The sequence below is a fragment of the Neoarius graeffei genome, chromosome 27 (assembly GCF_027579695.1).
Source record: "Neoarius graeffei isolate fNeoGra1 chromosome 27, fNeoGra1.pri, whole genome shotgun sequence".
Taxonomy (NCBI): Eukaryota; Metazoa; Chordata; class Actinopteri; order Siluriformes; family Ariidae; genus Neoarius; species Neoarius graeffei.
Window position 1 is genome coordinate 13,534,420 of NC_083595.1, and position 27,955 is coordinate 13,562,374.

General features: G+C 42.8%; 2 protein-coding genes across 11 annotated transcripts in view; one reads left to right on the top strand and one right to left on the bottom strand.

Moving 5' to 3' along the window:
* LOC132875125 (R3H domain-containing protein 1) overlaps nucleotides 1-15,336 on the bottom strand; it is an 87,525-nt gene extending 72,189 nt beyond the window's left edge. For all 6 annotated transcript variants that reach the window (XM_060911749.1, XM_060911753.1, XM_060911752.1 and 3 more), the window contains exon 1: nucleotides 15,235-15,336. The gene's annotated coding sequence lies outside the window, so the exon portion shown is untranslated. The remainder of the gene's footprint in view (nucleotides 1-15,234) is intronic.
* A 2,192-nt stretch (nucleotides 15,337-17,528) lies between these two features.
* The window catches only part of zranb3 (zinc finger, RAN-binding domain containing 3), a 230,706-nt gene continuing 220,279 nt past the window's right edge, over nucleotides 17,529-27,955 (top strand). For 3 of the 5 annotated variants that reach the window (XM_060911702.1, XM_060911704.1, XM_060911705.1), the window contains exon 1: nucleotides 17,530-17,893. In XM_060911702.1, the coding sequence (XP_060767685.1) occupies nucleotides 17,772-17,893 (122 nt within the window). In that variant the 5' untranslated portion in view covers nucleotides 17,530-17,771. Of the gene's footprint in view, nucleotides 17,894-27,955 lie in introns of all 5 variants that reach the window. The other 2 variants (XR_009651757.1, XM_060911706.1) reach the window with 1 other exon arrangement.

Sequence of the window (27,955 nt, forward strand, 5' to 3'; positions counted from 1 at the left end):
ACTGGCAAGAGCGTATAGATGAGGCGAGGCGCATAAGGCTTCATAATTCTCGTAATTCGTAATTCTTCTTCTTCCGGGTTTACAGTGTTTACAGATCCCAGCGTGCTCGCGGGGCGTGTGTGGGCATGTGAGGACACTCCTCCTCACCAATCAGTGCACAGGGGAGTGTCTCCTCATGCCCCTAGCCCCACTCGGCTCGGTTAGGGTGCTGAGTAAGGCTGAAGCCAGCCCAGTCGCGCCGCTCTGAGGTAGTTGAACTGCGAGCCATGTCGAGCTCAAGTGAGCTGAAAAAGCGTAGTGGAAAAGGGCCATTAGAGTTTCTAAAGCTTTCAGGTTTCAATGTTGGGGACATTGAGCCTTTGTTTATCAATCTTTTATTAGAGTTGTGCGTTTGCAGAAGCTAAAGTGAACTAAACATTTCCAATTCAGATTTATGCGAAGTTGAAGCCAATTGTTTACATTAGTTCGTATTGTCTGTAAATTTAAACACACCAATGAATACCAAATTTCTCATGTAAATCAGGGGCGTAGCCAGGATTTTTCAGGATGTGTGTGTGTGTGTGTGTGTCACACACTGACTGGCAGCCTGAGTGCATTATGTAACAAAAAATAATTCCCATTGCTAGTTTTAGGCCGCTTAGAAACCGGCTCTTCCATTATTGCTGTTTCTTCCACGTTTTCTTGGTGTTGTGTTCTAGAAACGGCACTAAAACTTAGCTTCGAAACCACAAAATGCAACTTTGACGGAAAAAAAAAATATATAATAAATTGCTTACCTCTCTTCACATCGAAAGAAGGAGGAAAGTTTTGCTTGTTTTGACATGGCGAATTATTAACATGAGGAAATACTTGTAATTCGCAACTAAAAAGACTGCAGCTACACTGGCAGCTTGACCATGCTTTCTAGTGCGATTGTGTTGCGCTTGCACAGAACGGTGTCAGTCCTGCACGCCTTAGCTCGTGCGCCTTGGGCGTGTGCGCCTAACGAGCTCCGGCACGCGCGGCGTTAACAAAGAACACCTGTCTAATCAACGAACTATGTTTGGGCTATTTAAGGACCGCGCCCATGCAAGGACGACGCAAGGTATTACACCGCGTCCAAGTATGCGAAAAATCCGAAAAATACATTTCTCCATTCGGAAAAGTGGAGATTTAAGTGTTTTGTCAAATATCCGGATTTCCGGGTAAATCCGGAAGACTTTCATCTATATTAAACAAACAAACGAAACAAAATGGCTGACAAGTTCCACATTCCACTGCCACATCAAATCCACAGTAAACTTGATCAGATGATGTGACCAGCCTCCGTGACACCGCGGCGGCAACACGATATCGCTAATAAAGCCGAAAAACTGGATTAAACCAGATCAGTCGGCGCGAGCTCATTAAACCTTGTATCATGGTAACAGAAAAGGTCCACTTTGTTGGTCAGCGTTTTAAAACACGGCTCATTTAGACATTTTATTTGGTCATAACGGCCAACACTAATGGAAACCAAAGTGATTTAGGACCGAACAAAATCCGGTGACCTTTAAATAGGAGACATTTTAAATCATTTTCAGGCCAGTGTGCCACCCAGCAGTGCATTAGGGTTTAATAAAGGACCCCGGCTTAAATTGGACCAAGATCTTCGACAAAGTTTGGCTATTACACACGGTATATAAATGGTCTGACGTGGTGCTGGAGGACGGCCTTCTCTCTAACGCAAATGATATGCACTTGGATTAAAAATGGCGAACATTCAACGAACGAGAACTTGGATACCAAGTTCACATTAATCCCACATGGATGCCTTCAAGACTTCAGGAGCTCTTTTCCCAGAACAGTGTTTCTGACCAACAAATTGAAGACTTTTATAAGGTGCAATAGTCTATATTTTTTATTCTTACTTGATTAAAAACTCAAAACATGATTAAATACTGAAATTTGTTTTTAAGGCATGACCTCAGCGCCTGGATGAGAAACTGGATTCTGGCTTGAATGCAGGGCTTTGTGTTTCCGTGGACCTCTGAACGCGTCATAAAAAGGGTGTTCACACGGCAACTTTTACTGCGGTGTAGCACCGGGGCCAGCGCTCGAAACTAACGGTGTCCCGATGTCCCGGGGACCATAAAAAATGTCATCGGGACACAAAATTATCATATCTGGGACAATCCCGGGACAATGGAAAAAAATAGATCTCGAAAAAAAGTTCTACATTAAAGGTGCAGTACAAGATTTTGGAATAACGGTTCCCGCAAGCCATATTTTGAAAAGAAACACTCCCACCCCCCGCGTCTCCACCCCCCCTCCCCCTTATAAAGCCTGAGAAAGTCCGGCTTTATAATGGGTGTCTATTGCGTTACACACCAGTGGAGCTCGTTAAGTTAGAGTGTAGAGAGCTTGGAAAAATAGCTCAAACTTTCTCATTTAAACTGTGTGTTCAGCCCCAATTTTCACTCCACACACATAATTTTCTCAAAACTAGTAGCCACACTTGTCCTGATTCACACAATGTGTCTACCTGAGCGATAGGATTTACTGTTTTTGAATGAGAAGCCTGAAAGTAACGAGAGCACAGCCGCGCAGCCCCATAGACTCCCATTATAAACGTGGCAGAAAAGTCACTCGTTTTTAACTTGCTCTAGTGACCTCATTTTTTACACTACAGACAAAAAAAATTACATCCGTGTGTTCAGGAGAGCCTTGTGGCGCTCACTGTGAAAGAATTTTGTGAATATCTCCTTCCCTTTTCGTGTAAATCCCCGTTATTTGGAAGGAGCGCACTGAGAGAATCCTGCGCTCTGTGTGACTCTCTGCTCACTCTCTCACACACACACACACACACACACACACACACACACACACACACAGAAGGGCCGGGCTGGTCGCGGGCTTCAGTCTGATTGACGTGTCAGTATCCAATCATTTTGAGGTGGTACCTCGATATGATTGGATGGCGTTTTTCCTTTATTTTACACTGTAGACTGGATTAAAATATTTCGTTTTTTGGGTCAAACCTTCTATTGTACTGCTTGCAACATGGGTGTGCATTTCATCCATTGATGGTAAAACATCTCTGAATGGGGCAACAGGTATATTACATAAAAATGGATAACGGTAATGGTGAAAATGATAAGTTGGCCTTATATATGCCAACAGATATTCAAGGTATAAGTAGATGAAACAAACATAAAAGGGGTCTTATTTTCAGCTAAAGTGTACTGCAGATGTAGTGAGTTGAAACATTTTCTGAATTAGCTAGTTGGCCCCTTTTAAATGAACGGGTATCTATTCATACAGTGAGATCGCCAAAGTTTAATAAACTGAAAATGCAATAACTGTAATTTTGAAGTAGATGATGTATTGGACATGTCACTTGTGTTTTGTGACTTATTGTAAAAATGATATAAAGGGTTCAAAATTGTATAGTTACAAATGTAATAGTAACTTCATATGATAATATTAACCACTGGTTATTTCAGAGAGGAAAAAAATGGGGACACTATTGCTTCCATTCGGGACAATACAACACAGAATTCGGGACCACTGGGGGACACAAAGAAAAAAAGTTAATTTCGAGCCCTGACCGGGGCTGCCCCGGTAGAGCGTTCACACGGTACAAAGTTATAGCGGTGTAGCCCCTGAACGCTGCTTAAACCGGTGCAAATCTAACCCTGCTCGGGAGGTGGTTTAAGAAATTTACTCCGGAGTAAATGCTAGTTTGCGGGGCAGCACCGATATAAAACGGGACGTCTGAACGCTACAGGGGTAGACTCGCTACGCGTCAGGAGAGTTGATTACATACGGGCATTGCATAATTTGCATCCTGGTATTTTGCGCTTCCAAAATGGCGAATATCAACAACAGAACTGCGTGTCTTCCAGTGTTGCCAGATTGGGCGGTTTTAAGCGCATTTTGGCGGATTTGAACATATTTTGGGCTGGAAAACGTCAGCAGTATCTGGCAACACTGGTGTCTTCATCCACGTTGTTTTCCCGGCGCTTGGTGATGCCATGACAACCGGGAAAAGGAAGTACATTTTCACGCATGCGCATATTTCATTTCCGCATTATTACTATCGTATAGCACGGTCGCAAAAACTGCCGTGTGACCGCAAGTGGGGCTGCACCGGTGCTAACACGCTTCTCTCTAGTAAGCAGGTTTGTGATATGTGAACGCTCCACAAAATTTACACCGGTGTAAGATATCTCGCAACAAAATACATCAGTGCAGCATCGATGCAAATATGTGCCATGTGAACACCCCTATATTATAGACGCTCCCCAATCAACACTGCCTCACTCTGCCTCCAAATCATCCGTACCACTGAAATCACATGCCTCGGAGATTACCGCTTTCTTTCATGGATGTTTTTCTGGCAGACGTGCATTGCATCATGACGCAACATCAAACTCTGCGTCTACGCTGCTGGACAGGAAGAAGCGATCCAAACTATGGCTTTTTCACCATGATGACAACAGTGCAACTTGCAATGTCTAAAATGAGAGCTACGAAACAGGTTTTGGGGGCAGAGCTTTGTGAGTGTGACCTTATCCGTTCGAGCTGTAATCTTGACTCCGTTTGGCTAATGCACCTTTAAGAGTACGAGTTACCTGCGGTGTGAAAACAAAACAAACAGCAAATATTTCATTCCATTCCAGGCATTTAGCAGACACTCTTGTCCAGAGTGATGTCTAACAGCCTGGGGAGCAGTTGCTTGCTCGAGAGCACTTCAGTCATTCCTGCTGGTCTAGGGAATCAAACCAGCAACCTTTTGGTCCCAAAGCTGCTTCTTGAACCAAATAAGCCAAAGGGAACCATTTTATTCAGACTAAAAGGTGTGCCAAGCTTCAAAGCCAGGCACTGCCCAAATGCCTGATTTGCCCGACCAAGACTCTCGTGCAGAAATATTTTAGTGAGTTAAACCCGTTCGGGTGCACCTACGGTCGGCTTCTTTAAGCACAAAAATGATTTAAGTGAGTACGTTACAAAAAACAAGACTTATTAACCAGCATCCTCGCCTCCCCATGATTGTTGTTTTGGTCTTTTCTTCCTGATTTGTAACGGCGATTCTGATTGGTTCGCTTCAGGTGCATGTGCGCATTTCTGCTTTTCATCACTACGAGTGGTCTGAAGCCAAGCAAAGATGTCCACTGTCTTTTGCTGTTGTTTGAAGAAAACTACAGCTAAAAAAAGCTCTACTACCGGATTACTTGGACAATCTTGGTCAGAAAGAAGTGAAGAATAGATATACACAGAAATTAGACTATTAGCGGTTCTGATCCGTACAAAATTCCTGAAAAAGACCAGCATGACGGTGCAGATTTGTGGCGTAGCGTTAGCTACATGCTGGAATATACCTCCATTTCCCCCCGAAGAGTCCCAACACGGAAGAACAGTTTAAAACAACTACAAAAGCAAGAAAATCATCTTTGTGTCAAGACTTTTCCCCCCAACATCAGCTTTGGGGAACAGAACGTTGTGAAAGCCAAAGCACTGACTCTCGAAGGACTCCAACCTGAACCGTGGGCTGGATGGTATCCCCACCCCTCCATGATTCAGCAACCCCAAGGACATCTAGTTACACAGCTATGTGCATTCTATCATTTATATATAGATGCTTATTATTGTTAAAACAATACGTGAAGCGTTATTTGTAAAAGAAAATATTTTGCTCGAGACTTTCAAACAATTTTGTAAGATTTTATTTTAGCTAATAGTGGACGGTACAATAATTACAAACGCTAACAGAATCTGCACATTCCAGTTGTAGCTGTAGTCCTATAGTAACTAGAATCAAGTCAAGTCAAGTTTATTTGTACAGCGCTTTTAACAATAATTGTCACAAAGCAGCTTTACAGAATTTGAACGACTTAAAACATGAGCTAATTTTGTCCCTAATCTATCCCCAATGAGCAAGCCTGTGGCGACGGTGGCAAGGAAAAACTCCCTCAGACGACATGAGGAAGAAACCTCGAGAAGAACCAGACTCAAAAGGGAACCCATCCTCATTTGGGCGACAACAGACATCATGACTAACATTAACAGGCTACATCCACACGACAACGAGATTTTTTTTTTTTTTAGAGGGTAAAAAAAAAATAAAATTATATATCTCGCGTCCACATGGGCAACGGATCAGTAAAATATCAGGTACATATGGCAACGCAACGCTTGCTGAAAACGATGCAATACACATGCCACACCTCCACGGGCGCTGTAAGACGGTCCCATCGGAGACACCAGAACAATAGAAGTAGGACGCATGCGCATAAACCCCTTCTTCTACCCGGCGTGAAGCACTCAGGAACAAACACACAACAACAAGATGGCTGCAACTACGCGAGGAAATCATGCCTTCTGTGTGTACAAATTAGTTTTATTAGTGTGTATAGTTTTATATAAATTAATTTTCTTATTGTGTGTGAACATTTTGAAAAGCATTTTTATATAAATGTACTTTTTATATTGTGAGAGAACATTTTGAAAATCAGTCTTATCAAATAAAAAAAAAAAAATTCAAGAAATGGTTCAGTTACTTGTTTATTTAAAAGAAAATCTGTATACAAAAGTGAATGCAATGCAGTGGTTCATACAAAACAGTCTGTTGAAGGTAGGGATGTTAACCGATGACCGTTTGACCGGTGGTTGACCGAATCAACATCAACCGGTTAATTTTTTTTTGGCTGTCGGTTAAAAAAAAAAAAAAATCAATCGTTTTGAAGCTGCCGATTTTGGAGCGGAGAACCTGGAATTCTGTGTTGTAAACGCTTGGGGCGTGCCACGCGGTGTAAGGACGACAGCTGACAAATCAGAAACACCCATTCAGTCATGTCCCGCCCCCCTGCCCCAGTTGAAGACAGCTGCCACTCGGCGAGAGAAAAGTGTAGACACAGGCTTTTTAGCTTACAAATTACTATTCTCTTTTTTTTTTTTTTTTAATTATTATTAGAAGGCACATCGAGTTTAGTCCTGCCTTGGCCAGTGCATTCTGAAACTATGTTTCGGTCTGTAGCCAACAACGCATGTTATTGCAGATCATATCTCTCCACACAAACTAAAGGCGCAGATGCCGACTTTTTCACGGCTGAATCGTACAGATCCGATTTTTTTTTTTTAGGGGGGGCGTTGGAGTGTCTGAATAATTTCATCAGAGTAAATTCTGTATTAAAATTACTAAATAAGCAAATGCCGTTGAAATTATTCAGACACTCCAACGCCTCCCCCCCCCCAAAAAAAATCAATCGGATCTGCACGATTCAGCCGTGAAAAAGGCGGCATCCGCCAAAAGGCGCGCCGTTTGCATCCCTGTTAAACTCATAGGTTAACCGACTTTAACCGGCTAATGAGGCTCGGTGGTTGGTCAAGATTTTTTTTAGTTTTCGCCATGCCTAGAAGGGTCTTCTGACCCTTTTCCCCTCTGCCTCCATTATAGTCAGGTAACTGTTGCTTTGTGTGGAAGGCTGTACTTTCTGTTCATCAAAGCAGGTGTAAATTGTCTAACCTGACTGACCTGCCAGACAATGTGTAAACAATTTCAAAAGATTCTTATCCAATAGAAAGCAGGCAAGAAATGGTTTGAGTCACTTGTCTATGTACAACACCCACACAGTTTACTAAATCCACACTAAAGAATACTAGATACAAAAGTGATTGGTACATTAAAAAAAAAAAAAAAAAAAGCAGTGAACAGAAGTGACAGATGATGCGCGCAAGAGTGCTGCTTGTTCTAGTCATGTGGTTGTGACGTCATGGTAAACAAATCCGTTCTACTCATCCAGACGACTTTGCAACGGCTCCATTGCCAGATTTTTCCACTCTGGAACCTGTTCTCAAAAAATATCGTTTTGGGGCATCTAAAACGCCAGTGCTGTGTGGACACCAGGCCGAAATGATAAACAATTTTATCAGATTCACCTGAATCCGTTGCCGTGTGGACAGGGCCACAGTTTTAACATGAAAACAGTTTCGTTGATGTTGTAACTCTTCATTGATAGAAACTTGAGTGCAAAACTGTTCATGACAACTGCAGTCCTAAAGTTAGCAAGTCAACTGTAGTCCTCAGACATAAAAGCATTACTGTAAGAGTCCAGAGCTTCCCTGTAATAATAAAAACGAGTGGTAAATACGTTCAGTGAATGCAAAGACATGCTTTTGTGTCTCAAATAGTAACCCACACCCTCTACAGTAAATATATATCATCATTTACACGGTGAATTATCCCAGAGATAAATAGATCTTACCCCATTTATCATCGGCCCATCGTGTATGTGAAGTGAAGATGACTGGGGGAAACGGCAACCTGAATGATCACACAGTGCTGCAGTACAGACTCCTGTTTTAGAATTCATCTTTGCAATATTGCTCGTCATCGTTATCGGCAAAACAGTGTTTTGTGTCCTAAACTCTATATAAAAAGACGTATTATGGACTAGTACCGTACGCAAGTCTGACACAAATGATACTGATTTATGTTTCATGTTTTCAGGGCTCGTCTTGCTCTTCTGTTGCAGAAATAAATGTTTTTTAAAAACACACGTACTTTTGTCTAAATAACTCACTCAATTATACCCCTAGAAAACGTATCAGGACCGTGGACTTGAAAACTTGCTGAAATACCGCAAAATTTTAGGGCAAAAGGAAATTCAAGGGGGGGAAATCTGAGGCCATTTAAGGTGTCCAAAGTTAACGTGTGCAAGCACTGGAAAATAAATCTAAATCCATTACCGAACGTTTGGATCCGAGACCATCTTGGTTCAGACTCCAGCTTTTCACCACAGAATGACCTTCAGAAACGTTTTAACGTCGCAAAGCAAGACAGTTCAACCTGAGGGAAATTTAAGCTGAGAAATTCAGTTCGGTGTTGATATCGACAAATGCTGTATCATCATCAGTGACTATTGATTACTTTCACTGCGCCAGTTTTCTGGCTAAACTCACCCGACTGTTCACTTTTGTAGGGTTCTCCAGAAATTCTCAAGTAGTTGGCTTTTAAAAAAAAAAAAAAAAAAAAAAAAAAGGTACTAGGCGGCTCTGGAATTTGCAGTGGTGAAATTTACATGCATTCTCAGCTAATAAATTATTAATCATTTCTCTATAAAACATGTCTGAAATCTCCCTTCAGATGTGTGCGCGAGCTTGGCTTTCTCAGTTACGCTCTGTAGTATGCTGCCTGGCTCTGTAACATAACTACATCCGCTACGGCGCGGTCACATGGCCCGGCTCAGCCAATCAGAGTGCGATAATCGATTGACAAATACGGCGTCACTTCCAGTCATGTTAGACCCGAATCGAAGACAATTTCATTGTAGAATAATTGGATTTTTATGAAAAATTATGGGCAGTAAAGACGATATAAAAATTGCTCGAACACTGAAAGGCAAGTTTGTGTGTGTCCCCCCCACCCCAGGCTCGAGTAGCTGGTGCAGACAGAGAAAGGCCCAATCCCAATTCTAATTTCTACCCCTACCCCTCCCCCTTCGCCCTTCCCCTTGAAACTGAGCTACAAGGGATAGGGCTTGAAATTCAACCCTTACGTATTGGGATAGCCCTTCAACGATCGCATACGTCATCGCGTACCTCCGTCAGCGTTTACGTTAGCAAAACGCGACCAAATGCGTCATTGGCTGCGACCAGCCGCTACAGTCAGAGCCAGAACAGAAATCTCTGCTGGCAGGGTGTGATTTGTTAACTAACACCACTGAATGGGATATCTTTGGTGCTTCGTGCACCACATCCGACAGAATGAGGTGTCAGAACACTCATGTAAACAATAAAAGCGAGAATAACAGAACAAAACATACGCAGTCAAGCAACCGAAAACAATACTCACTCCCAAAGCTTTTTAGCAGCAGCTTGGATTTCAGAAATCGCTGCTCATTCTCAGCTCGAAAGCGAGTCAAGCGGCGTGTTTCCTCTGGATAACAACTTAAAACACGTAAATAATGGAGAAAATACATTTATGACAATCTTTCGCCGCGGGAACCGCCATCTTTCTGAAATCCGCATGAAATCTCGCTGAAATCCGCATGGCATTGTGGGAAATCACTCAAACCCCTTCGTTCGGAGTCAGCTCCAAGAAAATCTCCGTTTGGAGGGGTACAGAAGCCCTACCCCTTCCCCTACCCCTCCGCGTTAACTGAGATTGGGATACCCCTACCCCTTCACGTGGACGCGCAAAATGGAGGGGAAGGGCCAAGGGGTTGGTCCAAGGGGTGAAATGGGATTCGGCCAAAATCACTTGTGGACATCTGATTTTGCTGACGTCCGTCCAAAAATACATCCCTCTCCACTGATCCGGTTTTCCCTTTTGTACACTTCCTTCACCGTGGTACATCAGTAACGTGGTTATTGTTGCAGCTCATACTGTCGCCATTCTGTCACGGGGTAGTTGAGATGAAATATTTCAGTCTGATTCACGCCTTCATTTCCTCTCCACGTGACGGACTAAGAGATGATGTACTGTATTGTGTGATGAGTAAGCAGGACATGTAGAAGGCGACTAAGGTTCTCATGATCACTCAGAATTCTTGAGGTCACTGATGAAAGTGTATAATATTCAAATTTGTTTACTGAACCAACAGAAACGTATTAAAGGAAAAAACAGTTATGGGATCAAATCAGTACACCAGTGAAGACACTGACGCAGCAGCAGCACTACTCTCGCTGCACCACAGCATGCAAAACTGTTTTCAGTTCCAAATCACACAAAGGCGGTTATGAAGAACACGAACAGATTGATTTCACTTCTAACATCCAGGGGTGGGTTTCCCAAAAGCATCATAGCACAAAGATCATTAAATGGGAGAGAGAGAGCGTCACAATGAACACTCACTCTCCTAGTTAAGATGCTCTTGGAGCATTTTTAAATAAGTTTCTGAGTGGATAGTATGTCCATCCTTGACTCTTGTATGCTGCATCAATGTGAATAAAAAAAAGATATACTTTTGAGCGTTAAAATCGACCACAAAGTTGGCATTCGAGCTGCCCCGCTGAGCCAGTCAGCCCCGAGTGCGTGACGTTACAGCGGTAACCGGTTTTAAGGCCGAGACCTTTGACAGCTATAGTCAAGTCATCAATAAATAAATTTATGGTGAAAAGTAAGAAATACCGTTACCGACTTGCTCAACTAAGACTGATTTGACTTGACTGATTGTGGGTTGACCCTCACTAAAACAGGATGGGTGTTATAGCTTATGCAGCATACATGTACATGCATGCATTTTCACTGAAAACGTAAAAGGCTAATTAAATAATCAGATGAACTGAGAATCACAATCTGAAGCAAATTAAATAATCTTATACCAGTAACTTAAACACAATACAAGTTACATGTATTAATCTAAATGCAGGTAAACAACAAGTGTTTTGTTTGGAGAAATCTGACAGCTGGTCCACTCATTCTCCATTTTCTCCATCCTGAGTACTCCGCCATTACTGCTCGGCTTAGGCAATTACTAAAACCCGGGACGTCACCAGTTTTAGCAACAACCGGAGGGAGGTCACTGCCTGAGCGATGTCACGTCCCGGGTTTGAGCAACAACCCTCGGCTCACACTCCAAGAGAACTGGTGCAACTGAACTTACTTTCCTTTAATTGTTGATACTGCAGCCTCTTTCAATACGGGCTTATAGCCAACGCTCCTCAACAGATCAGAGATCTCATACGAGTCTTCAGTAAAAATATGCAGAGCAGAAGAGAGACCACTTCATAGGCGCCCAATGTGCCCGTGAACTTCTCACAAAACGCGTCCAAATCTTTTCAGTTTGAACATTCTTGGGCCATGAATGCAACCAAAATCCACCTGCTGTCGTGTTGCTACACCTGCCAGCAACACATGTACGTGACATGGCGATAAATTGGCTCAAAATTGTAGTGTTTTAGTAAAGAGGAAATGGCGATGAGACCGATAGACTTCCTGTGGTTACGTCACAGATGTCAAGGTCATTCACTCAGACCACTACCTATATGAATTATTTTAATCGAAAAAACGACCATTAGATTTATTGTTGAGGCTTAAAACTATTCCTGTGCCATTCTTGAGGTCTCAAGGCATTTATAAGCAACAAGTGAGGCGTATCTCCTTTACGAGACTTTGGGGAAAACCCACCCCAAACCAATTGCTTGGACAACAACAAACCCGAAAAGAGGCGTCAGAGTCGACGCTGGTTCACATCAAGTTGAACTTTTATGATGGACAGAACTCGGAGAGACAACTTTAAATGATGGCTATAGTGACGGCAGTTAAATCTGAAAACGTGTACAAGTCTGGTACAACCCGGAGGGCAAAAAATCTCAGGAAGAAACAAATGACACAAGAGGGGTGTTCACACGGCAACTTTTACTGCGGTGTAGCACCGGGGCTGCCCCAGTAGAGCGTTCACACGGTACAAAGTTATACCGGTGTAGCCCCTGAAAGCTGCTTAAACCGGTGCAAATCTAACCCTGCTCGGGAGGTGGTTTAAGAAATTTACTCCGGAGTAAATGCTAGTTTGCGGGGCAGCACCGATATAAAACGGGACGTCTGAACGCTACAGGGGTAGACTCGCTACGTGTGAGGAGAGTTGATTACATACGGGCATTGCATAATTTGCATCCTGGTATTTTGCGCTTCCAAAATGGCGAATATCAACAACAGAACTGCGTGTCTTCCAGTGTTGCCAGATTGGGCGGTTTTAAGTGCATTTTGGCGGATTTTAACATATTTTGGGCTGGAAAACGTCAGCAGTATCTGGCAACACTGGTGTCTTCATCCATGTTGTTTTCCCGGCGCTTGATGATGCCATGACAACCGGGAAAAGGAAGTACATTTTCACGCACGCACATATTTCATTTCTGCATTATTACTATCGTATAGGACGGTCGCAAAAACTGCCGTGTAAACGCAAGTGGGGCTGCACCCGTGCTAACACGCTTCTCTCTAGTAAGCAGGTTTGTGACGTGTGAACGCTCCATAAAATTTACACGGGTATAAGATATATCGCAACAAAATACATCGGTGCAGCATCGATGCAAATATGTGCCATGTGAACATCCCTAAGGGCCTCTGCATGCTCTTGCGACAAGGCTTTCGCAGATAGCTTTTCGCAGACAGTTGTAATTTATTGTTGAGCGGGGAGTAATAGGCGTGCGAGATGTTATTCACTGCCACAACGCAAGGGGGCGCGAAGTCGCTAGGAGTAGTTGGTGGGTGTGGTTAGTCGAGTGTTTATCCTCCGGTTACTTATAATGACTAGAACTGGAGTCGTATAGATGTACGTACTTCCTCATGTCCTCGATCAACCGCTCTTCGTGCTGCTCCATCTTCGCTCGTGTTTTTAAAAATGCCGGTCGTGAAAACAAACCAAACCGGGAAAGTAGGGAAGCAGAAGTGCGTGTACAGCGGATGTAGAGTGGACCAATCAGAGCCCTCTTGTCTGTGACTCTGTCTGTGGTGGTCACAATTTTTGGGAGGTGCGCGCAGAGCGTCTGCGAAGGGGGGGGGCTACGCAGACGCCATCTGCCAGGACTGCGTTGTCAGCATAAATTGGCCTTAAGGACTGTCGAGCAAGACACGCCCCCAGGGGCGGGACATCTGATCAAGAGAGCATTTGATTGGATGATGACCCAAAAAACAAAACCGATTTAAGTTTTATTAAACCTGACCGATGATAAAATGAACCTGAAGAGAGAGATATGTACAAGCATTGTCATTTTCCTTCTTGTTTATATTCTTCTGTATTAAAATGAAACAGTGTTGGTTTGAGGGCCACTGTAAACACACCTCCCTCTCTCTCTCTTGCTGCGTTCATGTGCTATGGGAATTATGGTAAATACCAAACACCGACATGGAACGCACACATGAACGCCCCCTCTTGTGGTATTTTCCACTGGGCAACTCGTAGAAAATTTTGATACACGAGTTGCCGAGATGAGATGAACTTTAACCTTTTCAACATGGCGGCGAGCGGTACAAGACTAGCTTATGAACCAAGAAAGAAGTGGTTTTCACCTACGGAAAGCTGACTCTCACCTTTTAAACGAGTCATGTTATGTATATTATATTATTATAATATGTATATTATAGCCTAATACAGAATATTCTGTGGCTGTCCAAAGAACGCCAACACTGATCTAGATACTGGCTACTCTCATTGTGGCTACAGCCAAATTTCCAAAAACTGCGTGGCATTCAGTGTGTTAAGAAAATCTCTACTTGTCATGATCAGGAAATATTCAGCATTTTTTGACTTTTGATAACTCATATTCCTGCTGCAGCTGATGAACAAGGCAATCTATAATTGTTTTAGCCAAATAACAGGCCTGATTCTGAATCTGGTCCACCATCTTTAATTTGTCAACAACAACAAAAGCATGTGAACACAACACACTGGTAAATACCACTTCCCAACTGGAAAATATCATCTTCCCATAGCACATGAACGCGGCATCTCCCTCCTCATGTGGCCTTGTGTCTGGGACTGTTTTTATCTCAGGAGCACAAACATGCCAATAAAACCCTGTCTGGACCACAACTTGTCCGCTCATTAACCCCACGGTTAGTGTGTGAAATACCGCGGTATGGCCAACAAGCCAATAAATCAGTCCAGATCTTCACAAAATGAAGGGAAAAGACGTTTTATTCAGAAAACCGATTCCTCATCAATCAGACTAGTGTCTAAAAGTAACCTGGAACGCATTAAAACCAGGTTTATACTTCTACAACTGGAATTATACTCCATTTAAAACTCGACTGCCGAGCAGAAAAACAACTTAAAGTGAATAAAATGGCGCAACAACAAAAAGCCCCAAAACGGGGATTGATAAGAAACCGGGTTCGTGGCTGCATCCTAAATAGCTGCGTGTTGGACAGGTTTGACACTATTTAGCGCGTAAACGTCATTATGTCACACCCTAATTAGGGAGCTCAAACAGGGAGCACGGAGCTGTTTGGACAGCGAGCCTGTGTATCTTTAGCATGGCACGGGGCAGCGCATTTAGCTCACCGAGGCGTCCTTTACTACACGGGCTTTGAGTCCCAAAGCGAGTTGACGAGACTTTCCACAGCCCACGAGCTAAAATAAATTCTCTAACTTCATTAAATAGAACAGTCAACAAACAATTTATTTTATTTACGCGCTAATGGCGATGCCGCTAGTTTAGTTAGCCGAACAAGCTAACCGGTGCTTTTACAGGGACCGAGTGTGAGTGCGTGTGATGAATAAACTCTTCCAGAATGAACTAAAAACACAACAAAAACAAATACAAACTCACCGGGATGAACGACAGAACCTGAAAATTTCCAGAAGAAATGAAAACAAATCAACGTAGCAGCAGCATGTATAAGCTAACTGAGTGAGTCAGTCACAGCGGCGCAAAGCATGCTGGGAGAAAAAGAGGCGGGGCAAGAGGAGTGAGCGGCAGGCAGCGCAACCAATCAGATCACACAATAATAATAATAGAAGGTACAATGGTGAAGTAGTTAGCACTATTGTCTCACAGCAAGAAGGTTCTGGGTTCAAGCCCTTTCTGTGTGGAGTTTGTATGTTCTCCCTGGGTTTCCTCGACAGTCTAAAGCTACCATTGGTGTGTATGTGTACCTGCCACCAGATGAGGGTTCAGGGAATCTATGAATATGCATTTACATTGTCTCATCTCATCTCATTATCTCTAGCCGCTTTATCCTGTTCTACAGGGTCGCAGGCAAGCTGGAGCCTATCCCAGCTGACTACGGGCGAAAGGCGGGGTACACCCTGGACAAGTCGCCAGGTCATCACAGGGCTGACACATAGACACAGACAACCATTCACACTCACATTCACACCTACGGTCAATTTAGAGTCACCAGTTAACCTAACCTGCATGTCTTTGGACTGTGGGGGAAACCGGAGCACCCGGAGGAAACCCACGCGGACACGGGGAGAGGATGCAAACTCCACACAGAAAGGCCCTCGCCGGCCACGGGGCTCAAACCCGGACCTTCTTGCTGTGAGGCGACAGCGCTAACCACTACACCACCGTGCTGCCCCACATTACATTGTGTGCTTATTTATTTTTCCATCCATCCATTATCCATAACCGCTTCTCCGGTTGCAGGCAAGCTGAAGCCTATCCCAGCTGACTATGGGTGAAAGGCGGGGTCCACCCTGGACAAGTCACCAGGTCGTCGCAGGGCTGACACACAGAGACAAACAACCATTCACACTCACATTCAATTTAGAGTCACGGTCAATTTAGAGCCACCAGTTAACTTAACCTGCATGTCTTTGGACTGGAGGGGAAACTTACACAGACACGGAGAGAACATGTAAACTCCACACAGAAAGGTCCTCATTGCCCACTGGGCTCGAACCCAGAACCTTCTTGCTGTGAGATGATAGTGCTCACCACGACACCACCATGCCACCAATAATAATTTATTGCTATTTTAAAACATTTCAATATATTGATAAAATCCTGAATACACTGGACTCATCTAATAATGGGCGGCACGGTCGCCTCACAGCAAGAAGGTTCTGGGTTCGAATCCAGCGGCCAGCAAGGGCTTTTCTGTGTGGAGTTTGCATGTCCTCCCTGTGTCTGTGTGGGTTTCCCCCACAATCCAAAGACATGCGGTTAGGTTAATATGGGACGGCCTTGGGCTGAGGTGCCCTTGAGCGAGGCACCTAAGTTCCAAGTGCTCCCCGGGCGCTGTTAACATGGCTGCCCACTGCTCTGGGTATATGTGTGTGTGTGTGTGCATGTGTGTGTTCACTGCTTCAGATGGGTTAAATGCAGAGAGGAAATTTCACAAGTGTATGATGAATAAAGTTGTGCTTTCTTTCTTTTCTAATAATCATAACAACATTGGGCAGCACAGCGGTGTAGTGGTTAGCGCTGTCGCCTCACAGCAAGAAGGTCCGGGTTCGAGCCCCGTGGCCGGCGAGGGCCTTTCTGTGCGGAGTTTGCATGTTCTCCCCGTGTCCGCGTGGGTTTCCTCCGGGTGCTCCGGTTTCCCCTACAGTCCAAAGACATGCAGGTTAGGTTAACCGGTGACTCTAAATTGACCGTAGGTGTGAATGTGAGTGTGAATGGTTGTCTGTGTCTATGTGTCAGCCCTTTCGACCAGACATGAGACGAGAACATATTGACTTTTTTGAATATTATTTTCAAACATGAACTCATGAACACTTTTGATTTGACTCAGGATAAAACCATCCTTGATGTCTTATTTTGTGTTTTTCTTCCTCTTTTCTGTTGCTTTATTAAAATATTTGACTTGTTCTTGCCTTTTGGATGAGTCAGTGGAAATGTCAGGAATTGTTGTCAAATGTCAATAATTATTTGTCTGTTTGGAAAATTCCACGTGTTTCAAAAAACAAACAAACCAAGGACTTTACAATCATCAAGAATTATTTTTTGCAGTTGCAACTTCCCCAAAACCTTTATATAAATCTGTTTTACTATTTGTATAACTTCTATATTTGCTTAATGAAACTCCAGAGCTCGCCCCAACCCTCCACTGCTTCCCCGCCCCACTGAAGCTCGTGCAACTCTTGTCGCGCGAATATGACGTAGCACCACGTCACAGTGCCGCGAAATATCAAAACGCGCGTGACACAAACATGCTAACGGTTTAGCTTCAACTTTGTGTGGAGATGAAAACAAAATGGCTGTTCGTGTTGTGTGAATTAGTCCTGATACACTGCCTTTAAACACTCTAAACTGCCTGTTGTTTGTTAGTCAGGTCAGCTGGCTCATGTTTTAACCTGTTTACAGTCTCGGTTTGGGTTTTTTTTTTCTTTTAAATTAGTTTATTTTCTGAGAGGAAGATGATAAAAGGTGAGTGTAAAGGCAGGGCTGAGGAGCTGCTGGGTCTCCCGGAGAAGCTGGAGAAGAGACTGCTGCCTTTTCAGCGCCACGGAGTCCAATTCGCTCTTTCCAGAGCTGGAAGGTTTGTAATAAACATTAAAGGTGTGGGAAAGGCTGTTCATGTGTTCCGGGTGTGTGAAATATAAATCCAGGCAGCTTGTGGATGTTGTTGAGATGGAGATGTTTGAGATCTTGAAAGAAAAAAAATGGTGAAAATATTCAAGTAAACCTCCTCACAGGAACACAAGAAGAATGTTTTTTAAATTGAAATGTTTAACTATTTATTCTTATCTGATTGTGTATTGTTCTTATCCCTGTGAGAAAACTCGTGAGGAGAAAGAACAGGCTCTGACTTGCAACATGACGTCACTGGATAATTTGCATATTAGTTGCGTCATCGTGGTAATTTAAATATCAAATGTTTTGACATGAAATGCACTTAAAGTGCATATCACGGGTAAATTCATGAGCAAGATCAATGTAATTCTCCTATTTTAGATTAAACTTTGGTGAAATATCGGTCACTTTTTGCATTCTGTGCTATTCTTTTCCCTTGCACAATACCAGAGAAATTCAGCTGAAATCGAGCCATTTGCGGTGAATTGGTCCGCCTCTGAAAAACTTGGCATTTGGATTTCCCGGCAAACATTGATTTTCATGATGTCATCTGCAGGACACCTCCCTCTGAATCCTACGTCAGAGCTGGGTTGTTTGAGAAAACAAACTTCAGATTTCTTCAACGTTATCACGTAATTATTAAAATGGTTAACAGATGTATCGTAGGAGGGTGTAGCAACACCAATCTTGATGGGATTAGTACTCATCGTTTTCTAAAAGACCGGACGATGAGAGAGAAATGGGAGCGCTTGGTCGACACAGGCTGTGCACTGAAACCGTGCAAAGCTCTCGCAGCCTGCTGGCGCTTCCGCAGGTGACGTCACGAATCTGGCTCCAGACTCCCTTGGGATTTTTCCAGACGCGTTTTGTTATTTTACTTTTTTCTGCTGTAGACAGATGGCCTTGTGCAAAATTACCCTTCTGGATGAGTGTGTAAAGAGACATACTTTCATATAAAAAAAAAAAACGAAATTGGTCCAGAATATCCCCTTTTTAAAGTGTATATCATGGGTAAATTCATGAGCAAGATCAGTGTAATTCTCCTATTTTAGATTAAACTTTGGTCAAATATCGGTCACGTTTTGCATTCTGTGCTATTCTTTTACCTTGCGCAATACCAGAGAAATTCAGCTGAGATCAAGCCATTTGAGGCGAATTGGTCCGCCTCTGAAAAAACTTGGCATTTGGATTTCTCAGCAAACATTGATTTTCGTGACGTTGCGTGCGGGACGCCTCCTTCTGAACCTACGTCAGCGCTGGTTTGTTTGTTTATGAGAAAACGACCTGGTGGTTTTCTGCAAATTTCTTCGTGATTGCATAATTATTAAAATGGTTAACAGATGTATCGTAGGAGGGTGTAGCAACACCAATCATGATGGGATTAGTACTCATTATTTTCCAAAAGACTGGACGATGAGAGAGAAATGGGAGCGCTTGGTCTACACAGGCTGTGCACTGAAACCGTGCAAAGCTCTCGCAGCCTGCTGGCGCTTCCGCAGGTGACGTCACGAATCTGGCTCCAGACTCCCTTGGGATTTTTCCAGACACGTTTTGTTATTTTATTTTTTTCTGCTGTAGACAGATGGCTTTGTGCAAAATTACCCTTCTGGATGAGTGTGTAAAGGGACATACTTTCAAATAAAAAAAAAAAAAAACGAAATTGGTCCAGGATATGCACTTGAAAGCATATATGCAGAACCATGGCCTCACTTTCGATTATAAATGCCTTGAGACCTCAGGAATGTCACAGGAATAATTTTAAGCATTAACAATAAATCTAATATAGTCATTTTTATGATTAAAGTGATTTATATAGGTAGCGGTCTGAGTGAATGACCTCGACGTCCGTAACATCATAACAGGAAAATCTATTGGTCTCATTGCCATTTGCGCTATGCTAAAACACAGCTGACTGCAACTCCGAGCCTTCATTTTGAGCTCATTTATCTTCATGCCACATCGATGTGTTGCTGGCAGGTGCAGCGATATGACAGAAGGTGGATTTACGTTGCATTCATGGCCCAAGAATGTTCAAACTGCAAAGAGTTGGATGCGTTTTGCGAGTAGTTCACGGGCACATTGGGCGCCTTCAAAGTGGTCTCGCTTCTGCTCTGCACATTTTACTGAAGACTTGTACGAAACCTCTGATCTGTTGAGGAGCGTTGGCTATAAGCCCGTATTGAAAGAGGCTGCAGTATTAACAATTAAAGAAAAAGAAAACTACAAGAAAAGGAAAGTATTTATTTATTTAAAAAGGAAAGTTCAGTTGCACCAGTCCTCCCGGAGTGAGCCGAGGGCATGAATAATTACTCAAACTTGCACTGAAAAAAAAAAAGTTTATCCCTGATTACTTAGTGTATCAGATCATGTGACACCTTTGTCCACAGTTATCGACATCCAGATGATTATTGATAAAAAATTAAAAAAAAATCGGTATGTGGTATTAAGTTAACAAAACAGTTTTGATTTTAAATTTGTTTTCTGGAGATTTTCATATTTGGTCCAAAATATCTTGGATATAAATATATCGACGTTGGTGCGTGTGTAAATGAGGAAGTAATTCTAATGTTTATAAACAAATGAACTGATAATGTTGAACCTGTGTCAGAAAATCTTTTTGTTCCACTTTCTAAATATTTTCGTAGATCACATTTTGTTCATCATTCATTGTTTGTATTAATTTCTAGTTTTGTTGTTTACCAATAAATGTCAACAGGCGATTGACATTGTAACCACATGGAAATCCAGGTCAAAGGTTGCATGTCATAACTCAGACCAAAATATAAAATGTCTACTGATATTGTAATATGTGGTAGATATTTACAACAAACTGCAAAAAACAAACATCTGAATAGAAAAGAAAAATCTGAATATTTCAAGCATGTAATTTTTTATGTTAGGAATTTAATTTTGGTCTAATTCTATTTATTGCAGTCGGATTCCAAATACTCTATAAACATTCCATTCTGTTCTCAATCAGAAAAAAATAAATCACAGCACTTAAAAAAAAAAAAGTACTTCAACGTTACACAAGGATCGATCCATAACAGTTGTAAACGTCCCTTAATTCCACAGGGTGTCGATAATGGTGGACACCGGTGCAAGTGATCACTGTTCTCGACACCTCGCGTGACTTCTCAAACATGTGGTTAGATACAAAATGGGGCCTGTCAAATGAAAGAGTAAGAAACAAAGTAAGTTTCGACAAGTAGATCATGAAATATCAGTGAATTTGATCAGTAAAAACATGTCCATGATCTTTCCACCATGCTTACCTGCGATGATAACGTCCGGGTTTTCCGAAAAATTTCTGATTGTGCTAAAAAAAATTCCATCTCGGGTAACGAGCTGTGTCATGAGGCGACAAGATCAAAGGGGGAGGTGGGTCTTCCGGTTGATTAATTAACCGATAATAACTGTTGTAACTGAAACTCACCTTTGTAAAATAGTTTTTTATTGGTAAATCTGAAAAGCTGTCGATAATTATGGACTGTCGAGAATTGTAGCCGCCCCTCTCTCTCTCTCTCTCTCTCTCTCTCTCTCTCTCCATATATATATATATATATATATATATATATCTGCGGATTAATGCTGCCTTTGATTTCAAGGCGTACCTCAGAATTTCTGACCTCCAACTGGGGGAAAAAAACCTTCACAACTTCTAAATCTGCATCAAATCATTCAACATACAGACAACTTCGTTAAAGCTAGAACACTGACAGTACAGTTTGTTTGTTGCTTTGAAGAGGAAAACGTATATCGCTCATCAGTTACGGCTGATGTTTCCGTGTCTGTATGTACATCAGGAGGCCTCTGGAAGGCGCTGTCTCATGTCTCGCACCATAATTTACTGACTTAAACAGCAAAGAAGGGCCAAAACAATGCCAGTTCTGCGTTTCACTGGAAGAATAATCGCTTCAAGTTTGTTTCAGGTTTATTGTCTCCTAGCAATGCAACATCATTACCGTAATGAAATTCTTAGAATCAGAGCCGACTCAGCTTTATGCAGTCAGTGAAAAGGACACAGGAAAATAAAACAGTAGTGAAGAGTAACAATTCATGTTTTGATTCCATTCACGATATTAGGCTCATGATTCGATTTTCCTATGATGTTTCTGGAAAAGAATTAAATCAAGCAAAATTTTTATTCCACAAAAAACCCCAACATTTATTTACCTGTTCTTAATCACACAACAGCCATTTCCCATTTTTGATGTGTTTTGTGTGTTTTTGCAGCTTTAGAGCTGTGCTACTTCCACTTACATTGAAGTCACATACCTTCTCACTATTGTATGTTATTGCACCCTCTGCTGTCTGAACAACACAATTACAGCTTGGAAAAACGACGCGATGACATGGTCACACTTTGAACAGAACGACTCCTCAATTAAACACAGCCTGAATTTATTTAAAATGCTCATCTTACGGAAATGACATCACTCCTGGAAATTATACCTTATAAAACTAGACATCTCATCTCATTATCTCTAGGCGCTTTATCCTGTTCTACGGGGTCGCAGGCAAGCTGGAGCCTATCCCAGCTGACGACGGGCGAAAGGCGGGGTACTCCCTGGACAAGTCGCCAGGTCATCACAGGGCTGACACATAGACACAGACAACCATTCACACTCACATTCACACCTACGGTCAATTTAGAGTCACCAGTTAACCTAACCTGCATGCAGCGCTCGAAACTAACGGTGTCCCGATGTCCCGGGGACCATAAAAAATGTCATCGGGACACAAAATTATCATATCTGGGACAATCCCGGGACAATGGAAAAAAACAGATCTAGAAAAAAGTTCTACATTAATATTCTTTACAAAGCCGTAACACATACGTAGACATTCACCTAATTTGTCAATTTTAATTTTAAAACGTTAACAGCGAAAAATACATTAGTAGCTACACTTTCGATGCACCTGCATCCGTAGGCTACAGAGCAGCGCATTCTGTTCTAGAATCTTCGGCCGGAGTCCGCATTATATGGACTTGGAATGGAATTGCTACCGCACACGCTGCGCCGACTCTTGCCAGAACAAAAATGCTGAAGTGGTTGAAGCGGACTGACCGCGGGGAAGAAACTGAAAGCCCAGACATAACGTCTCCGGGACCTTCAGGATCCAAAGTGTCATCGCCTGGTCTGCAGGCAACGCGAGCAACTGAATGAACTGAATGAACACTGTTAGACACGTTATAAAATACAACAGGAATGATGTGGATGATATTGACGGAAGATACCGTTCAACAGAATAAGTGAGTTTTCTTGGTGTCTTTCTAGTTCAGAAAGTTTAGTCAGTCAGCAGCACAGCTAGGCTCGGACCTGGCACTATGCTGATGTTGCTAACTTTTGCACCCGGCAGCGAAAGTTCATAAAATGGATAACGGAAAGTTCATAAAATGGATAACGGTAATGGATAACAGAAAGTTCATAAAATGGATAACGGAAAGTTCATAAAATGGATAACGGTAATGGATAACAGAAAGTTCATAAAAATGGATAACGGTAATGGTGAAAATTATAAGTTGGCCTTATAAGTGCCAACAGATATTCAAGGTATAAGTAGATGAAATGAACATAAAAGGGGTCTTATTTTCAACTAAAGTGTACTGCAGATGTAGGGAGTTGAAACATTTTCTGAATGAGCTAGTTGGCCCCTTTAAATAAACGGGTATCTATTCATACAGTGAGATCACCAAAGTTTAATAAACTGAAAATGCAATAACTGTAATTCTGAAGTAGATGATGTATAGGACATGTGTCGCTTGTGACTTATTGTAAAAATGATATAAAGGGTTCAAAATCGCATAGTTACAACTATAATAGTAACTTCATATGATGGGCGGCACGGTGGTGTAGTGGTTAGCGCTGTCGCCTCACAGCAAGAAGGTCCTGGGTTCGAGCCCCGTGGCCGGCGAGGGCCTTTCTGTGCGGAGTTTGCATGTTCTCCCCGTGTCCGCGTGGGTTTCCTTCGGGTGCTCCGGTTTCCCCCACAGTCCAAAGACATGCAGGTTAGGTTAACTGGTGACTCTAAATTGACCGTAGGTGTGAATGTGAGTGTGAATGGTTGTCTGTGTCTATGTGTCAGCCCTGTGATGACCTGGCGACTTGTCCAGGGTGTACCCCGCCTTTCGCCCGTGGTCAGCTGGGATGGGCTCCGGCTTGCCTGCGACCCTGTAGAACAGGATAAAGCGGCTAGAGATAATGAGATGAGACTTCATATGATAATATTAACCACTGGTTATTTCAGAGAGGAAAAAAATGGGGACACTATTGCTTCCATTCGGGACAATACAACACAGAATTCGGGACCACTGGGGGACACAAAGAAAAAAAGTTAATTTCGAGCCCTGCCTGCATGTCTTTGGACTGTGGGGGAAACCGGAGCACCCGGAGGAAACCCACACGGGGAGAACATGCAAACTCCACACAGAAAGGCCCTCGCCGGCCACGGGGCTCGAACCCGGACCTTCTTGCTGTGAGGCGACAGCGCTAACCACTACACCACCGTGCCGCCCATAAAACTAGATATGTTAAATAATTTACTTTCTGAATTGTATTTTAATACGAGACCGGGAACATGCTCTGTGTAGTTGGTAAAGTTTGGTTCTTGGAGTCCATCATTACATGAATGCGTTCCTGGTAAGTTACTGTCAATTCAAAGGAAATGATGTCATATGCGCAGTGCTTGAAAGTTCACAGCATTTTTGGCTTCGTCTGCTTTGCAAAGGGTAGCATGTTTTTTAACTTTTTTTTTTTTAATTCCACAACAAAACGAAAACCAAAGCATGTTTCCTAAGAGGTGTGTCATTCAAGTGTAGCCGATTTAAAAAAAAAAAAAAAAAAGGCTGAATTTCAATCCATTACAGCCCAAAGTCAGTAGGACGCTTGCGGAATGAATGGGTTCGATTTGTTCGGACAAAGACAGGTAACTTCAAGCTGACAGGACGGTTTGGTGTCTGCTCCATACATTTTGAAAAAGATAAATTTGTGAGGCAGATTCACAGAGAAGGATTTGAGCAATGTCTGGTATGTGGAGCAGATCCTACAATCTGGAAACAGAAGTCAGAAGCGCCGTCCCAAAGAGCTCGCTGCTGCACAGGAAGGGTCAAGCTCGTGTTGAGCCTGTTGCTTGAATTTATTAGTTCTCCTTAGTCTTTTATCCTTTTCACTGATTGCAGTTCTCAAGTTTTATACGACAAGGCTAAATAATGGCAGTAATTAGGCACTCACTTTCAGGACTGGACAAGCTTCAATGCCAGGCATTGCCTGAATGCTCGATTTGCCCGACCAAGACGCTCAGGCAGAAATATTTTCATGAATTAGACCCGTTTGGGCACACCTATGGTCGGCTTCTTTAAGCACAAAAATGATTACCCAGCATCGTCGCCGTTTTGTTTTTTTCTACCCGATTTGTAACGGCGATTCTGATTGGCTTGCTTTAGGCATATGCGTGCGCGTTTGTGTTTTTCATCACAAGTGGTCGCTGGTGCCCTCTACGATGACTTCAGGATGTCCACATATAGACCCCTTGCACTGACATCACATTTACCTTAGCAACCGTCGCTACCTGATGCCAGGGGGGCAAGCTAACTTTGTTCACATACTGAAGCCAAGCAAAGATGTCTGGCGTCTGTTGCTGCTGTTTGATGCAAACTACAGCTAAAAAAGCTCTACTGCCGGATTACTTGGACAATCTTAGTCAGAAAGAAGTGAAGGATAGATGTACACGGAAATTAGAGTTTATTAGCCGTTCTGATCCGTACAAAATTCCTTAAAATGACTGGTGCGATGGTGCCATGGGTGCAGATCCCAGGGGGGACATGGACGCCCCCCCAAATTTCTGAAAAACATGACTTGTCCCCCCCCCCCCCCCCCCTGTAAAAATCCCCGAAATTATTCAAAATTGTACAAACAAATGTATTTTCAGATAAATGATTCCCTGTGCAGTACTTTTTGAATGATGTGGCGAGCCTCTACGAAGTTGTGATTTATGGTTGCATAGTATGAGTTGCATATGGGCAAAAAAAAATCACTTTTGTGTCCCTCCCCCAATCCTGACATTGGATCTGCACCCCTGGATGGTGCAGATTTGTGGCCTAGCATTAGCTACATGTTGGAATATATCTCCTTTTCCTCGAAGAGTCCTGACACGGAAGAACAGCTTTAAAAAAAACGACAAAAGCAAGAAAACCTTCTTTGTGTCAAGACGTTTTCTCCTGACATCAGCTTTTTGGGAACAGAATGTTAGATTAGATTAGATAAAACTTTATTGATCCCTTTGGGAGGGTTCCCTCAGGGAAATTAAGATTCTAGCAGCATCATTACAGATAAACAGAGAAAATAGAGAAAACTTCTAGATAAATTAAAATAAATTATTTACATATGAGTGATTCCACGCTTATGGGTACTGAAATGGGGACATGAACTTATTTTTAAAAATTCACCTAAAACCATTTCTTTTTTTACCATCAGGTCATAAAACATGTAATCTTTAATGAATGATATGTTAAACGATAACTTTTTAATTTTCTGAGATGTAATAAGATATTTATATGCCAAAGTCAGAACGTAACAGAAGTGTTGTGGACATATATATTCTCAATTTTAACAATGTAGAATTACTTTTTGAAACATAGGAAGGTGATGTTTTAGCAAATATCATTAATAAACATGTGTAGTAGAATAAACATACACATTCTTTCAATAAGATTAACATGGTATATAGCTAGATTGTAATTAATTTGTAACAGACGCGAGATGGACAATCGTAACAGAAGTAATGTAACAGACATCATTTTGGAACTCATAGGCTTGACTTTGGCATATAAATATGTTTTTATTACATCTCAGAAAATTAAAGTTATCTTTTAACATATCATTCATTAAAGATTACATGTTTTGTGACCTGATGGTAAAAAAAGAAATGGTTTTAGGTGAATTTTTAAAAATAAGTTCATGTCCCCATTTCAGTACCCATAAGCGTGGAATCACTCATATACAAATTTTAAAAAGAATAAGATATGGGGAAGGTGTGGTGGAAGAGGGGGCGGCGGCAGGAGAGATCTTGCACTTTATATTGCACATCGTCCGGTATTGCTTATTGTTAGGCTAGGCTACTGCTCCTTCCCATCCTCTGTCCTCCTGTTACCCCTTCTCCCCCCCAGAGAGGAGTTGTACATTCTGATGGCGTGAGGGACAAAGGAGTTTTTAAGTCTGTTCATCCTGCACTTGGGAAGGAGCATTCAGTCACTGAACAGGCTCCTCTGGTTGCTGATGACGATGTGCAGAGGGTGACTGGCATCGTCCATGATGTTCAATAGTTTGTCCATAGACCTCTTCTCTGCCACCGTCACCAGAGAGTCCAGCTTCATGCCGACCACAGAGCCGGCCTGCCTGATCAGTTTGTCCAGCCTGGATGTATCCTTCTTGGATGTGCTGCCCCCCCCCCCCCCCCCCCCCCCCCCCAGCACACCCCGGTGTAAAATAGGACACTGGCGACCACAGACTGACAGAACATCCACAGGAGTTTCCTGCAGATGTTAAAGGACCCCAGCCTCCTAAGGAAGTATAGCCTGCTCTGTCCCTTCCTGTATAAGTGTTTGGTGTTGCAAGTCCAGTCCAACTTGCTGTCCAGCCACAGCCCGAGGTACTAGTAGGAATCCACAGCCTCCACCTCGACTCCTTGGTCGTGAACTGGTCATGACCTTGGTCTGGACCTCCCAAAGTCAATGACCAGCTCCTTGGTCTTCGAGGTGTTGAGCTGCAGGTGGTTCCTGTTGCACCACACAGCAAAGTCCCTCACCAGGCTCCTACACTCCTCCTCTCTGTTGTCACTGATACACCCAACGATGGCTGTGTCATCGGCAAACTTCTGAATGTGACAGAGCTCCGAGTTGTAGCAGAAGTCCACGGTGTACAGGGTGAAGAGAAGAGGGGCCAGCACCGTGCCTAGGGGTGCTCCGGTGCTGTTAATCACAGTGTCAGACGTGATGTCCTTCAGCCTGACATACTGTGGCCTGTCC